General features: G+C 42.7%; 2 protein-coding genes across 7 annotated transcripts; one reads left to right on the top strand and one right to left on the bottom strand.

The window, feature by feature from the left end:
* Positions 1 to 3,871: 3,871 nt before the first annotated feature.
* On the bottom strand, positions 3,872 to 11,988 carry sys1 (SYS1 golgi trafficking protein). 6 transcript variants are annotated; one of them, XM_088608186.1, is made up of 4 exons: positions 11,849 to 11,988; positions 7,381 to 7,634; positions 6,472 to 6,539; positions 3,872 to 6,283 (listed from the first exon to the last, which is right to left on the bottom strand). In XM_088608186.1, the coding sequence occupies exons 2-4, from the start codon at positions 7,540 to 7,542 to the stop codon at positions 6,043 to 6,045; spliced, it is 471 nt and encodes a 156-aa protein (XP_088464312.1). In that variant the 5' UTR covers positions 7,543 to 7,634; positions 11,849 to 11,988; the 3' UTR covers positions 3,872 to 6,042. The 6 variants fall into 6 exon arrangements, with proteins under 6 accessions (XP_088464312.1, XP_088464310.1, XP_088464309.1 ...); XM_088608184.1 differs by lacking the exon at positions 11,849 to 11,988 and adding an exon at positions 8,626 to 8,852 and having other exon boundaries at positions 7,381 to 7,731; XM_088608183.1 differs by lacking the exon at positions 11,849 to 11,988 and adding an exon at positions 8,626 to 8,852 and having other exon boundaries at positions 7,381 to 7,703.
* Positions 11,989 to 12,073: 85 nt separating this feature from the next.
* On the top strand, positions 12,074 to 16,014 carry LOC148648118 (heat shock 70 kDa protein-like). The gene is made up of 2 exons (XM_088608172.1): positions 12,074 to 12,213; positions 13,680 to 16,014. The coding sequence occupies exon 2, from the start codon at positions 13,700 to 13,702 to the stop codon at positions 15,641 to 15,643; it is 1,944 nt and encodes a 647-aa protein (XP_088464298.1). The 5' UTR covers positions 12,074 to 12,213; positions 13,680 to 13,699; the 3' UTR covers positions 15,644 to 16,014.
* Positions 16,015 to 16,692: the final 678 nt, after the last annotated feature.

Below are 16,692 nucleotides of genomic sequence, written 5' to 3'. Positions count from 1 at the left end.
AAGATTCCTCAGTCATGAAGATGTACTGTACTTTTGATCTTATTTTGAAAACAGCATCCGGCTGCCTCCTGTACACACCACAGCAGAGGAGTCTAGAAATTAAAAGCTTAGCGCACTGCAGGCTGCAATCTCGGTTTTCTACAAAAGCAAAGTCCCCATCCTTTGCTCTCAGCAGGCAACTACAAAAAGTAGGCTAAGTAAAAGTCAGATATTGGAGAACGTGTTCATTTGAAGCATTTTTAGTCAAAGGCAGGGCATCTATGTCATCTCTACTGAACAGGAGGCCAATGCAATGATGCTAAGACAGGAGGGAAACACGGTACTTTTTCTGGGCAAAAATGGCAGTAGAGTTTTTATACAAGCACAAATCGAAATACCACACACTTAGAGAAAAGAGCTTTGTATTTATCAGTCCTCAGGTGGTTGTTCGGTTCTTTTGTACTCATCTCTAGGAGGTAATGGGTTCAAGACACCAATGCAGATGCTTCAGTTGTACCCTTGAGCAAGACACTCTACTCCAACTGCTCCCATCCTGCTGTGTGTTAACTGGTGCCAGTCTTGCTTTGGAGTTTATCCTGATCTTCCCACCCAGAGAGGGTCTTACACTCTTGATTCATTTCACGTTGCAAAGGCAAAAAAAAAACTAGCGTGAGAAGCTGTTGCTCTAGTAATCCAGGGAACTTCCAGATTAGGAAATCCATCCCATTAGAATTAGCATGCAGGAGTATAAAGAGACGTGTGGAGTTAGTGTGGACTACGGGTCTGCTTTATGGTAATCTATTCTAGACCTGGTCTTGGCTGTAAGAAAAGGCCTTGGATCAATATCCTATAAGTCAACAAATGACTTATTTTTTCTAACGTCTAAAGCACAATATCAGTCATAACCTTTCATTAACTCTCAGAAGTGTCTCATCTAAAGGCTTTTTTTTGTGTTTGGAGGGTTCAGTGGAATACTGGAACAGACTGAAAAGACTGAAATGGGCTCAGTCAGGTGGCTCGTCGGGATGTTGTTTCAATCGCGGTTGCAGTGGAGGTCTTGGTTACTGGTAGCTTGGGGCCACAGTTCTCCAGATGCTATTTTGCTCCCGTGTAATCATGTAACTCATGATAATTGAGTAATCCTGGCAATTGCATTGTCTTTGTTAACTAGCTCAGTGCACAGCTCGATCAGTCAGTCCATAACTGTCATTTGCCTGGGCTTCAGAGCCCTGACTGCAGGATCTACTGAAATAACTCAATATTTGGAAAAAACACTATTTTGGAATGAGAGAAATTGTTGCACTCAAAGTGATGTCACTGGTAAAGCAGCATAGCCTCTCTGAACGCAGGAGTCTCGTTTTGCTACCACAGGTTTGATCCTCTTTGCTGCACCCAAATAAATATAAAAAATATTAAATATCTTTCCCTGCTTAGAGGCTGAGATTGACAACAGTAGAGAACAGAGAGTCATCAGCACAAACGTATTACTTGAGGAGGCTGGCATTGTTATCCAGTGTATTTGTGTTATTGGGCCATTTGAGCATCTTAGACTGGGATGAAGAGGTAATCGCTGTCTGTGCTATTAGATTACATTTGAAGCAGTGATATTGTCCACACGGGCCAAGATATAGGTGGAAATATATTGCAGTATTGGAGATATATTTTGAAATGTGCACTAAGGTCTTCTAACAACTCTTGAATGGATCAGCATGCTGGATGTAGTCCAAGATTAGTCAACCTGGATTCCACGATTTTACAGGAGCTTGATCCTCCTAATAAGTAACAGATTAATCTCAGTTCAGGGTCACTAGGAATCAGGAGCCTATCCTGGCAAGCAAGAAAGGGCAGGGTTCAGGTCCATCACAGGGCAGACACACACTCACACCAAAGCCAATTAACACGCCAGGATGTCTGTGGACTGTGGGAGAAAATCAGAGCACCTGGAGGAAGCTCACATGAACACAGGGAGAACATACAAACTCCATGCAGACAGCACCCCAGCCCCATGCTACTCACTGTGCCATCATGATGCCTGATGCTACACAACACTATGATAATTAAGGATCAGCAGCAGTAAAGCTAATGGCCTGGAATCCAGGTGCCAAAGCTGACCAGAGTAGAGAGTAAGAAAGTTTATCATATTTTTGTTGAAGTAATGCTGTTTCATTACTTTGAACATTTATGGTTAAACAGGCAAATAAACAGCACTTGATTGCCGAAAGAAAGCTTTCATGAGGAATTCGTCAACATTTTAAAGTTCTGTGGGTAAAGCACCGATAGTTATAAGACACCGCCATCTAGTGGTCATTAGTAATATGGCAACCAGCTTTTCTATGCTTACATAAATGGATGTATTGTATATAAAAATCTGGTAGAAGCACAATAAGACAAAATGAAAAACCAAAGGCATTTGTTAAACCAGCGGGCGTCAAAGGGCAGGTTAGACGACCACAACCTAATTACAAAATGTGAATTATAGTATGAAACAGTGTCCTGAAGGATGTTCTGTCTCCGTTTTGGCTCAGGATGACAGTTTCTACTTCACCAGCTGTGTATGTTACACACATACCACATTTAAGCAAACAGAGCACCCTGTAGCCAGATATCCAAGCTCAGGGAGTGTTGTACCTGCACTGCTGCTAGAAAATAGTGTTAGTGCTCCAGTAAATGGCACCTTGGCTAGGGTGAAGCTCTGTCTTGAACCCTGTGCCTGCTGGCATGCCCCAACCCTCCAGCTATAAAGCAGTTGCTGAAAATGAATGGATTGGCCTTTACAGTTGATGAGGTCAGAATACATCAAACACACCAGAACAGCTAACTTTGACATTTTCTGTCATGATGGGAAATTTGAGGTGCATCCAGGCATAGCAGTGGGGGATGCCCAAGCATCCAAGTTTTGTAGACCAGTTTAACCAATGGCAAAAGACATGCTTATTCTTGGGTCTTTAAGGCAACAAAAGGCCCAGTTAAGGAACAAAAAGCTTAACTGGAATGAAAACCACCAAGTCTCCAAGGCCAAGCCTTCGTATTCTATAGCTATATCGGACTCAAGAGCAGGAAATAAACTAAAGTCCTGTGAGTCATGAAGGAAAAAGACTTGTAAAATTAAAAGTCATCCTTTTCAGAACGCGGTCACTGGGAGTCCAATGCACAGTGGTTGCCAAAGACAGATTTTAGCACAGCCAGACTCAGCGGGATTTTGGAGATCCAGGAAAAGAGATCTTATGGCACTTCTGGAACCATGGCAACAGAGCTAAACTGTAACAATACCAGGCAGCCTCACAGAGACAATTAACAAGATCACACCTGCCTGAGCATGTTGCTGAGAAAGCCTGAAATAGGATATACAGTAGTCCAGCTCTTTGTAACACAGTAGGTATCATCTCCCACCTCAAGTGAGTTAGTATGGAGCCTCAAAACTGCCTTATAAAAGCACAAGTTGATTACTATATGAGACTCCCAAGTCTGGGCACTGGGATTTTAGAATATTTTCAGATACTAAACCTTTGTTGGCTAACACAGCTGCTCATTCTAAGATGCTAAACACCTTAGTGACTCATCTGTGAATACAATCGTGATGTGGAAGGGGGACAGAGAGATTTTACCAGTGGAAAAATACTTCCCCTACAGGCCTGCCCGAAGCCAGCTCAAACCACACAGCTTGAGCTGGAGAGCTGGGGATTATTCAATGGCTATTTTTTATCCCAAATCATTTTTATAGTCACACAAAAAGCAAAAACCCAACATGTTGATGGATCCTAAAAGATGGGTGTCAAAGCGTGGGGCACAGCTACCTGTATGTTTCCCCCCCACACAACCAAAACCACCTGTGACCATCGTGTGACTTCATTTTAGCAAGGACTTCTAGAATCAAACATCCTTTCAATGTTACTTGCATTACAGATGACCTTTATTTGGTTTTCACAATAACCTCCAGGGCACTCTCACACAGTAACGAAAATGTGCCACTGTCAAAAAGCTTTTAAGAATCTCAGCACCAGTTGCAGCCCAGGCTGCAGTTTCCATCAAATTTGGGAACAAAATGCTGCAAGATGAAAGCATTTGCAGGGCTCACGACAGGTGCGTATAAAACAGCAAAGCAGTCCAAAGTGTTAGGTTCAACATAGGGGTTAACCAAGAAACTTGGTATACAGCATCAAGTTTCTCTTCAGGCTCATATGTACTGTAGTTGTCAATAAATGTTTTTATGTACATCCAGGAGAGTTTACTTCTGGGGTTCTGGATTCTCAATCAAAATTAGAGATGCTTGTTGATTGTGCACAAACCAAAAACATCCCAATGCATAAGGTATACAATTACTAAGAAAGAAAGGTTGTGATTCATTTAAGGAGTTTAAGCAAATAGAAACTCTTTACATAGAACTATGGAATTGACAGAGGTATTGCATTTTCTCTCCAGTTGTGTGACTCATTTTTTTTTTGTCTACAGTCCCTGTAATGCACAGGAAGAACAAGGACCTCAATACACCTCCAATATATCCACCTGATAGAGCCATCCATCTTATCACAAGCACCCCCAGAGTCTCCAGGAGACATTAGCAGCGACTGAGGAAGAGGCATATCTCTCCCTAACCTCATTACAAACTTCCAGGTACCTCCCCCTCCTAGGCATCACGTTAGCCAGGAAGAGACCCTATTCTCATTGACTGACTCCTGCACACATTGTATGGAAAATCCCTCCCTTTCCTGCTTAGAAACCAACAGCTTCAAGCTAAAATACTGATGACTGCCATTTAACACTAGCACTGTTAATTCAAAGTGCTTAGCTGACTTTTTTCATTTTATGCTTATCTTAATGCTAACCTGCTCAATACCAGTCACTCAGCTTTTAAAACACAGCTGTAACTGGATAAGAAGGGCCCACAAGGACCCTTCAGTGAGGAGAGAGGAAATCAGCTCATATTCAGGGCACACAGCTCAGGTTTTAAATGAGCCCTCAGAATACTGTTACAATTGGCTTGTCAAATATAAGCACTATTAAGCTAAACCGCTTACTGTAGTTTAAACAGTAAGACTTTTAAACTGGCATACAGGGTAGCTTGATTTCTCTCCCACAAGATTTTAATAAAATCAACAACACTGCTCTTTGAAAATGTTAGCAAAGGAAAGCACCCAATATCCACAGCATTCACAGAAAAGACGTACTGGATGACTGCAAGACCCAAGACTGGAAAGGCACTTCCATCTCCCCACCAGGGTGAGTCTCACACTTACGCCGGGGCAGGAGGGTGGTGTGTTAAAACTGCTTAATTTACTTCCATTTCAGGTGGTCCCATGTCCACAAGACCTTGTAGTCAACTATAAAAGCCTAGAAAATGGCCATTTGATAAAAATGAAATATTGTCCTTTTGCTTTTAAATCGCCATTGTCCTCCCAAAACAAATCCAACACTGAACAAAACAGAGTATTAAAAGTAGATGAGGTGGGAGAACCAGATGTCCCACATTGTAATAGCTCATTGTGGGGGGGGAAAAAAGTGCTGAAAAGCTCAAAATACAGAGTTTTCACATTGGCCATAAACCTTTTTGCTTATTAGATTTGTTAGAGCTGCATGAAACAATTATTAAATTTGGTTGACCAGAAAGTTCTATATATCAATTCAAAAGACTCCGTAGGTTGATTTCAGATGGGTATTGGTAGCATGTTCCATTAACGCAATCAAAAAGGAAAACTTTGAACTGACCATCGTTTCGAATTTAATGAGGACAAAATCTGGAAAAGACTGCAGAACTCCCTCCCCTTGTCAAGTGAGTCTGTTTCTTTCATTTCTTCCCTTCAGGTTCTGATTCACAAGACAAACGCTGAAGCAGCCGTTTAATGTTATTCTCCTCAGTCAGGGTTTCAGAACACCAAATTATCTAACAATTGCTTTGTGCAGCTCTGCTTGTAATGTTCATCGTATCTGTGCCAAATGGCCAATTGATAGGTCCCACCACACTTACAAATTGTATGCCAGTTACATGGTGGCTGTAGGACACCTCCAGGCTTTGAGTTCATAGTCTCTGAAGGGTACAAAGCAGCCCCTGCAGACATCCCCGCTGCCTCAGAGGCTGGACTTGGGCCCACTGTTGACTGGGATGGCTCGCAGCTCAGTCCGCATACACAGGTACTCCCCAATCACTGCCATCAAAGCCATACATGCTATGTTCACCAGCCACCAGGAGAGGGCAGCAGGGAGGTGGGAGTTGTAGATCCAGCAGCCAATCAGGTGGAAGAAGTGGACCGTGACGGTGAAGTCCAGACACTGCTTCCCGCGGCGGATGAAGAACCACAGGCCCAGCGCACTGCCAGATCACACAGAACAGAACACATGTCAAGGCCTGAGCAAAACTGACATAACATTTCTAAAATATTCAGCACCTCATAAAATCCTGCAGCCAGAAAATCGGAAATGGACCGTTATTCAAATCGGAGTACACTTCTATCCCGTGAGACCACAGAAAAAGCGACAATGAGCTGCAGATTCCCTTACCATGTGAGCGAGTTCAGGATAAATGCCATCATCGAGAGTCGTCCTTGAGGTGTAGAAAACCCAAGAACCTGTGAAAACAGCAGAACTGCACCATCATGACAGCCCTGCACAGGCAGTACATCACTCACGGTTTTCAGTGGCTTCTACTCAGATTTCAGTCACCTTGTATTGGTAGGTTAGTTCTTTTAAAGGGGCATTCATTGTATTATTATCCTTTTACTGTTAGAATATTATACAAGATCATCTCTTTCCTACATTCCTGAACCCCTGTTATTCAACTGGAGATTATATTACTGACTAGAAGGATGACTTTCAGTGATTGTTCAGTCTAGTGCAAAACGTGCTGCACTTTTTAAAAGTCTAAAATGAGCACAAATTACTCTTACATGTAATCTAAGCTAAAGAAAAATCAGAAAAAGGAGCAAGTTTTTCCAAGGCAGTAAATAAACGAGTGAAGGTAGTCTTCCAGGTGCTAGTTGCCTTACCCACTCCAATAGAGATCTACCACCAAGTACTGGGTTTAGAAGCTGAAATTAATGGGAAGTCTGACGTTTTTACTTAATCCAGAAACTGGGGAAGGTTACGAGATGGTTGCCACGTTATTAGTTATGCAGTCAAGGGGCCACTGTCTTAATTAAAAATCTCTTTCTTTTGATCAGATCCCCACAGAGGAAAACCTCCCCGTGTGCAAGAACAACTCTCTTTCCCTGCCACACAAATCAGATTCGACATTTCTTTTTACTGGATTCTAATCCATTCAAAAGCTCTGTAGTTGTTTCCCCGATTTTGAACGCTAATCTCCCAAGTGTCCGTTATGCCACCACCGCCCCCCTCCCCAGCAGAACACCGATCTGCGCGACAGCTGAGGAACTGGTTCACGCAGCCCCGAGTGCAGGCCTGTCAGCACACCTCGTAGCTGAAGATCTGATCCAGGGAGCGGCGGTTCTGCACCAGGCCGTCCACGCCGGCCAGCCACAAGCCCAGGAAGCTGTAGTAGACGCACTGCATCAGTACGATCTGAGACACGATGAGGACGGGGTCCCAGATGTAGCTGCGGAAGTGACTTGCCATGGCCGCGCTGAAGACAGGGCGCCCCCCCGTGACGAAGATAGGGGACCCCCTTCCCTCCGACTGTCCAACACCCCAGCACTTGGGTAAGGCCCCTGCGGTTCACACACAAGCAGGCTGTCAGCACGGGCTAATCAGCGTTCTTTCTGTGAAAAGCTGAATTTCTGGGGAATACAGATGAATAGAGAAACACTGTACACAGGTGAGAGGCACAATAACCAGATCAAAACTCTCTTTATAGTTCAGAGAATGAAGAGCTTGCTCACTGCCATGCTGGACAATTCATCAGTGAGAAGTAAGTTCAGGACTTGTCAGGACAGTTTAATGCATCTGGACGCTCCACTCAAAGCTCTTTACGGGTAATGGGGATTCCCCTCCACCTCCACCAATGTCTAAAAGACTCCGTTAATTATGAAATAAGACCAGCCGCTTTTTTCCCCCACATCACAGCTATTTCACGGTTTGCCTCAGCAAACTCTCCAACACAGTTTGCTGATGACACTGATGACTAATCCGGAGCCCGATTAGCCTAACGTGTCCTGCAATTTGCTGATACAGACGCATATGACTGCGCATTTATTAGAGCCAGTTATGACATTACATATCCCAACAAGATTATCTGCAATAGGACAGAGATGCAGGGTACATAAATCCCAACTACAGTATTATAGGGTATTATAGAGTATAGGATAATTATAGTAAATAATGACAAAATACCACATACACAAAGTATAAAACTGAAACGTTTTGCTGGAGTCGGGGGTCTAGTGAGGACACTACCTGCTAAAGGTTTGCAGATGGTTTAAAAATGAAAACCGAAAACTCGTAACTATAATACTGAACTGACACAACACAAATCACTCGAGTGGGTACGTGGAATAATCACTCTGACTTGTTGGACACTACGCACCGTTGATTCCCCCGGATTCTATAAACGTGACTCCCCGAAACAATACATTTGTAACAGACTTCTAATCATTCCCCTAATGTCCCTGAAAGTTGCAACTAAAACGTCTGTAACAGACCAGCCAGTTCAAGCCTTTCGGAAAGAGAAAACGGTACAATCCCTAGGCCTTGCTTGCTTACCTACAGGAAACGTCAGTTTAAATGCAGCGTTTTGTAATCTTCTGAATAAATCCAGAATTACCAGTCCCGGAACCGAATTCCCGTTTCAAACATATTTTTCCTTATGAACTTAACAACACAGACAAATTTTAAGTAACGTTGATCCAAAACAGTCGAAACCTAAATAACTGCAAATCGGGACAAGGTGACGTCACAATACGTCATTCGCCAGGGATGTGATTGGACAGAGACAGAGAATGTGTGCGATGTGATTGGGTAACCCATGAATTCATTCCAGTAAGAAACCGGAAATTACGTGTCATTGTTTACATGTCGGGGACTTGTAGCAGAAAAAAAACCCTCCTGCACAACCTGAAACAGCTGGATAACATGTAGAGCCTAGTATGAACTACAGTTAAAACTGATAAACTTCGCAGCGAATGGAAATAATGTCTGACATCGGAGATCGTTGAATGTGATGAAAATTGCGAAGGAGAAATTATTTTAAATGACTTAATAACAATATAATTTGATGAAAGTTACACATCGGATGTAGGATACAGACACGTCATTATTAAAGTAGCTTACATAAACATAACAATAAAAAAAGTCTGTATTATCCTTGCAAAATAGTGCAGGCGGGTATCTGATTCTGGGATTGGGAGTACAATCCTAAAAATCGTTTATTTTCCGTAAGAAATTATTCAGTTTGTTATTGTGTATGTACGTGGAAGGCAGGGCAATCACTACTTAGAAACCACAGCAATTAACAAGAGCACGTTCCACTGTGAGAAATACAGTGTTACTCCTTTTGCCTTACGCAGCTTGGAGTTTTATGCAGTTGTACAGTATAAAAGGCAGGAAGGCTGTATATTTGTGATTCCCAAAAAAACAATAGAAATAATAATGTATTTTTTTTATTTCAAATTTAAGATCGAGGACATTAAACGTTTTTGAATCATAAGTCACAGGGAAAGCTGTTCCTGCTTTTTATGTAGTTTGAATGAAATAGCCACAGTGTTGGCACCACAGTTTAACTGCATTATAAAGCTTTCAGGGTTGAACTAAATAAAGAGATGAATTTACGTAAGGCTCTTAGATTACAAAACATTAATCCCCCATGTGTTTTATTACACTCCCGAAAGGTTGTATTAAGAAAAAACACAATTTATAAGTCAAACTGACCTTTATGTGAAGGATTATCTCATACATCTAAAAAGATCAAACTTCATAAAAAATATATTTAAGTGATAGTCGTATGGAGTACAGTTCATACTGGTGAATAAATTCAAAAAATGTATTTAGCTTAGTGTGGGACTAAAAAGTGCTGATGATGGTACAGTGTAGACGGACATAGTGGAGACTGATTAATTGTAAATTTAGGGTTTTACATGAGGAAATAATGAGAACATTTTCCAGCACTTTAAAAAGTGAATATAATGGCAAACGTTGCACTGTGGTGAAGTGCAGCTGCTTTAATTATAAATCTTTGTAAATTGTCAGAAAGCCTGAACAGTGTTCTTTTTCATATTCCTCTTGGATCAGGCTCAGACAGAGTCAGTGTCACTGTCTGTATTACCGCTCTTGTGCAGAGATGGGTTTATAGACCCAGAATTGTTTCATGGCAAACTCATGGCAAACTCTGACATCACGGTCCTCCGCTACAGAGTGTGGGCTGAACTCTCTGAGCCCACACACACTTACTAAGTGTTCAAAATCTGAGAAAGCCTGAGTCACACAGCATCACTGGCAACTCTGTTCAGTCTGAAGTTCTGTGAAAGGAAGAGGTCACTTTCGTTATTCAGGGAAGGTGATCACAAAGGCATTTCTCTGTTCAGTTGGGTTCCTGGCCTGAGTGGGATCATACATTTATAGCTTAGTCACCATAGGATTTATGCTGAACATGCCATTCTGTAGCTCTCCTCAATAAAATGACTGTTCCCAAAGGAACAGCCTTATTTAGCATGGAATAACGACAATGACCATCAGGGATATTAAGAGACAACTGCATTTATATAAAAAAAAACACATCAGTCTTTCATGGGTATTCTTGTGTAAATGTGTTGTAGTGGAAGCGGCAAGATGCAAAATGTGGAGCTTGGATTTGTCCCCATATACAACAAGTCTTGAAAGTATACTTCTAGAGCCCTAGCTCCTAGCCCTGGTCCTCGGAGATTGACTGCTCAGTCTGTTGGTTTTCAGTCCAGCTTGAGCATCTCCGTTAATTTGCCTCCCCCTACACAGAGCACAAATGATGAAACCCACCGTATTCGTTAGTGCTGCGATTGTGCCGGGTTGAGCCGTTCACAACAGCTTCCGAGCGTCTGAGATATACCGGATATTTTCCGGTACATGTATATCATTTTCCGGGTAATCAAGTGACTGTAGTAACCGTCTGAGAAGTCCAGGCACTGAAGTACTGAAAGCGAGGATAACAATGCTTGCAATTTATTTCTCCATTTGTCTCGTTGTTTCGGTGGTTTGGAGAATTTGCATTTAATAACCGCATTTCCTGTACTGTACTGTAACAACTGTAACACTGTACAACTTTGAAAAAAGCGCCATATCTCGGGAAGGAAAGCAGCTAAAAACGCTACTTTTCAACGGCACAAACCAGCACAAGCGGAGGGAGGTTTCATCGTCTGTGCTGCTTGTAGCTGTGCTCCTAAATCTGTGGCACTAACCCATGACTTCAATCGAGCTACTTATGTTTCTGCACTCGGTTTTCTTCAAGAATAAGTTTTTCAACGAATCCAACTCTCCACACTTGTAGTGATTAAGGGCAGACTGACTACATGGCAAAATACCGATCGATTCCTGCTGCCCCCATCCTAATAGGATACTGTCCAGGACGACAACGCACCTTAGGGTGCCTATGTAACAACGTAGCTAACCGTTAACTGCGAAAGCTTAAATGAACTAAATAAAAGGTTACTTTTGTGTCATTTCCGTTCTATATAATTTCGGCGCTACTGCTACAAAAACCTTCCTGAATTGAAGAGTTATAGTTGCACGTTACGTTTCTTTTAACGCCGAGTACTGACTAGCAGATATACTGTATATCCTCTTCACATAGAGGAATCACATCATTAGTCAATCAATCATTTCAATCATTAATGTCATATCATGTGTAGTGAAATAATTTAAAAAAAATTAACCCGAACGTACTGTACAACAGAGAGTATGAAAGAAGGGACAGACTGTGCTGAACAGACAGCGCACAGTAAAAATTGCTAGAACTTGCCAGAAAAGCAGTCGTGACATCCGCCATCAGCTTTAGAGCGTGCACCTCCGGCTGTGGGAGGACCGCCTGCCAACGCGCGCGCCCCCGACAAGCACTACGGAATGAATGGGCAGAGAAGACTCCCGAGCTCCAGAAAGCGCAGGAAGGTTCTAGCAGTTGCCAGAGAAACCACGAAGCGTCGTCATTGGTTAGCGAAGCCGGTGAGGATTCTAGAATGGGTCGCTGTAACTATATAAGACAGACCGTGAGCCCGGCGCAGGCATTCATTCAGGGCGCTTCGCAGAGGAAGCCGGTGAGAAGACAGCCAAGACGCTCGACAAGGCGACGTTTCTCTCTTCAGCAGCTGGAAGACTTTCACTGATCTGGTAAGTTTTGAAATGAATTAAATGAACATCGGGCTTGGTTCTTGTACTACCGTCCGGGGTCGCACTGGAAAGTATTTTACTAATTCAATTCAGAATACTTCATTCATCCCAGGGGGGCAATTTAAGATATTAAACAGACTGGCAAGTACATTTGCTGTTAGATCCGGAAACTACATGAACGTGTACAGTATGCCAGTTGTATGCGTATCAATTTGGAGGCTTTTTAAATTGTTATTGCAGTATCGGTGTGTGGTGTTTAACTTGACTTTCTAGGTTTTACAATGCATGTCGGTGTGACGGTAGATAAGTATGGGCTGTCAGGTTTTAGTCTTTAGTCACAGATGTATAGTAATCTCTAATGTGAAATATACCACTTTTAGATTTTTTTATCGTCGTTAATATTCTATGGCTTGTGGCGATTATTAGGAAATTCAATAAGTGCTGTCTCACAAAAATGAGCTCAGTGAAGTGAACCAAGCTTCCCCGCGTACTACTGTTAAAAATGCAGTTGGCGGTCGTTGATTTCAATTTATCGAAATTTAGTTATTGCCTTCGGTGTATAGATTTAATCTTGTAGATGTGATGATTGTACTCCATTAAAATGGGGTATTTCGATTATCATTAATCGTACAGCTGTCTCGAAAACATTTGAGAAACAATCGGCTAATGTTAAGTATGAAGGCACAGTAATGTGTACTTGTTTAACACCATATGCATGGCATTATAAACGTTCGCTAAAATTAATACAGTACACCAATCCACCCGTATAGCAGTAGAACATTTCATTCAGTCCTATTGCTTTCAATACCCATTTCTGAAAGACAAAAAGCGTTTCTTAGTGTCCACAAGGGTCAATATAAAACAAAGTACAGATGGAGCCCAACTGGCGTTTAGCTTGTCTTATCTGTATTCATCTGTGACATTACCCTCATGTATTAAAAACTTTAATTTTCTAAAAAGCAGTCTGCCCAACTTTGAGATGTTTTAAAACACCCAAAAAGGGAAACGTGGAGTAATCTATATATTATATATTGCCCTTCTAAAACCAAAGTTAACCTAGTCTATAATTTAAATATTTACTGAAGGCACAGCTTTTTACTCTGCAAATCTACTATCCACTATCACTTTTTACATGTAAAATTAAATTAAATTTGTATAAGAATTTCTGTTTTTACACAATTTTATTGACATAACTGGATAAAAGATCCATTTAATGGCATTGATGGAGGCCTTTTACAGAACTACTGAATAATTCAACTTTATTTGTTGATAAAAATGTTTGTTTTACGATTTCTTTTTTTAGACAAATGGAATGCTTTGTTAGTTTTACCATACTGGGACTTGAAGAACTGCATTCAATTTCTGATATGTCATAAAATTATATTACATCTGATTCAATTGCTTGATGAATGCCTGTCATGAAAAGCTTAAGGTTAACAGTACATACCACTGTTTGTGTTTTGTAGAAAATCCAAAAAAAAACAAGATGTCTGCACCCAAGGGAGTGTCTATTGGGATCGACCTGGGCACCACCTACTCCTGTGTGGGGGTGTTCCAGCATGGCAAGGTGGAGATCATCGCCAACGACCAGGGCAACAGGACCACCCCGAGCTATGTGGCCTTCACTGACACGGAGAGGCTCATCGGAGATGCAGCCAAGAACCAGGTGGCCATGAACCCCAATAACACCATCTTTGATGCGAAGCGGCTGATTGGCAGGAAGTACGAAGACCCTGTTGTGCAGTCGGATATGAAGCACTGGCCCTTCAAGGTGATCAGTGATGGAGGCAAGCCCAAGGTGCAGGTGGAGTACAAAGGAGAGAATAAGACCTTCTACCCAGAAGAGATCTCCTCTATGGTCCTGACTAAGATGAAGGAGATTGCCGAGGCGTACCTGGGACAGAAAGTCTCCAATGCCGTCATCACCGTTCCTGCCTACTTCAATGACTCCCAGCGCCAGGCGACCAAAGACGCCGGCGTTATTGCTGGACTGAATGTGCTGAGAATCATCAATGAGCCCACAGCAGCTGCCATCGCTTACGGGCTGGATAAGGGCAAGAGAGGAGAGCGCAACGTCTTGATCTTTGACCTGGGTGGGGGCACCTTTGACGTGTCCATCCTTACCATCGAGGACGGGATCTTTGAGGTCAAGGCCACGGCAGGGGACACGCACCTGGGTGGGGAGGACTTTGACAACCGCATGGTCAACCACTTTGTGGAAGAGTTCAAGAGGAAATACAAGAAGGACATCAGCCAGAACAAAAGAGCACTGAGGAGACTGCGCACTGCATGTGAGAGAGCCAAGAGAACCCTGTCCTCCAGCTCTCAGGCCAGCATCGAAATCGACTCTCTGTATGAAGGCATCGACTTCTACACCTCTATTACCAGGGCTCGTTTTGAGGAGATGAACTCCGACCTCTTCAGAGGGACCCTGGAGCCTGTTGAGAAGGCACTCAGAGATGCCAAGATGGACAAGTCTCAAATCCATGACATCGTCCTTGTTGGAGGCTCCACTCGCATCCCCAGGATCCAGAAACTGCTGCAGGACTTCTTCAATGGCAGGGAGCTGAACAAGAGCATCAACCCCGATGAGGCTGTGGCCTATGGTGCGGCTGTGCAGGCAGCCATCCTCATGGGCGACACCTCTGAGAATGTGCAAGACTTACTGCTGCTGGACGTGGCTCCACTGTCGTTGGGCATCGAGACTGCAGGAGGAGTCATGACAGCCCTCATCAAGCGCAACACTACCATTCCCACCAAGCAAACCCAGACCTTCACTACTTACTCAGACAACCAGCCTGGTGTCCTGATCCAGGTGTACGAAGGGGAAAGAGCCATGACCAAGGACAACAACCTTCTGGGCAAGTTTGAGCTGACGGGTATCCCCCCTGCCCCACGAGGGGTGCCACAGATCGAGGTGACCTTTGACGTTGACGCCAATGGCATTCTGAACGTGTCTGCAGTGGACAAAAGCACTGGCAAAGAGAACAAGATCACCATCACCAATGACAAGGGCCGGCTGAGCAAAGAGGAAATTGAGAGGATGGTGCAGGACGCCGAGAGGTACAAAGTAGACGACGATGCCCAGAGGGAGAAGATCGCTGCCAAGAATGCCCTGGAGTCCTACGCCTTCAACATGAAGAGCAGTGTGGAGGATGAAAACATGAAAAGCAAGATCAGCGAGGGGGACAAGAAGAAAGTTGTCGAGAAATGCAACCAAACCATTGCCTGGCTGGAGAACAACCAGCTGGCAGAGAAGGAGGAGTACGAGCACCAGCTGAAAGAGCTGGAGAAAGTGTGCAACCCCATCATCAAAAAGCTGTACCAGGGAGGGATGCCAGGAGGCATGCCAGCAGGAGGCTGTGGTAGCCAAGCACGGGCAGGCTCAGGGAATGCCTCCCAGGGGCCCACTATTGAGGAGGTGGATTGAGAGGACTGGTGTAATTCAGATGTATTTATTCTTTGTCTGTTTTACAGTACTAAAGTTGTTCACTTCTTTCATTTAAGTGGAAACCTTGTGAATCTTCTCAGTAATATTTTATAGTCCTTGGATTTTTATTATCTGTGAAACACGGTGCAAATTCTTTTGCTTATGATGGATGAGGTTTCTTATTCAGTTGTGTATGCTAATTGCTGTCTATACGCTATTAAATGTGCCAGTAATGGCTTGAGGATATGACCTATCACAGCATGTGTGACACAAATGTGTAAATAGAGAAATTGAAAATATTTTTGTCACTTTATATTTGTTTGTTTTCTGATTTTGTATGTTCTCAAATAATAAATTCAGTGTTTTCTTAATTTGCATGGCCTTTTTCCCCTATTTTGGAAGTAATTGTAACCTGTAAAGTGTTTGACATTTTGACTTTAATTTCCTGATGATTCATAGTGAATAACAAAAGTCCCAGTATCATGTGCAGTTTAGCTTTCAGGAAAACAGTGGTGGAGCCTTCGTGGGTGTATATGGGTAGTTTGACTGCAGACTTTCTATTTTCTAAATGACTCTGCAGTTGTAACATAGTGAATATTTCATAGTGTAACATAGGGTATATTTAAGTATGGTATTGCTGGCCTTGGTGTATGTCTTTTAGCAGCCTTGATTTACAGATTCTGTAGTGTTACCTTGAAAAAGACTCTGCAGCTCCAAATTTGAGTGAACTGATGATTTTGGATTACTTACTGTTTTTTATGCAACACCCACATATTTAAAGATGCACTGACCAAACACACAGCCATTCCCCAGGACTCTATCTCTGTGGTCTGTTTCCTCTGACAGGAGAGGACTGAGCCAAACAGTCTCACACCTTAGAAGAAAACCAGAGGCCAACAATGTTTTTAACAATTTGTACAGATCTTAGGATCTTTAAAAGAGAGGCCCCTTAGTGCTTTGATTTGCATGTAGTCTATTTTCATTACTTAAAGCTTTGAATTCCTGAAAACTGATTCCTATGTTGAATTTAATTTGGCCTGGAGTACTAG

Source organism: Lepisosteus platostomus, chromosome 15 (genome assembly GCF_059453375.1).
Source record: "Lepisosteus platostomus isolate fLepPlt1 chromosome 15, fLepPlt1.hap1, whole genome shotgun sequence".
Classification (NCBI taxonomy): Eukaryota; Metazoa; Chordata; class Actinopteri; order Semionotiformes; family Lepisosteidae; genus Lepisosteus; species Lepisosteus platostomus.
Note: the sequence above shows the minus strand (reverse complement) of the source record. Positions and strands in the feature narration are given on the sequence as shown.

What these genes read in the sequence shown, in the direction of transcription:
- sys1 (XM_088608186.1), bottom strand. Translation starts at nt 7,542, where the DNA reads ATGGCAAGTCACTTCCGCAGCTACATCTGGGACCCCGTCCTCATCGTG. An exon ending in ATCAGATCTTCAGCTACGAG is followed by an intron (nt 6,540 to 7,380) that starts GTGTGCTGACAG and finishes CTGTTTTCACAG; the next exon opens with GTTCTTGGGTTTTCTACACC. An exon ending in ATCCTGAACTCGCTCACATG is followed by an intron (nt 6,284 to 6,471) that starts GTAAGGGAATCT and finishes GTGATCTGGCAG; the next exon opens with TGCGCTGGGCCTGTGGTTCT.
- LOC148648118 (XM_088608172.1), top strand. Translation starts at nt 13,700, where the DNA reads ATGTCTGCACCCAAGGGAGTGTCTATTGGGATCGACCTGGGCACCACC.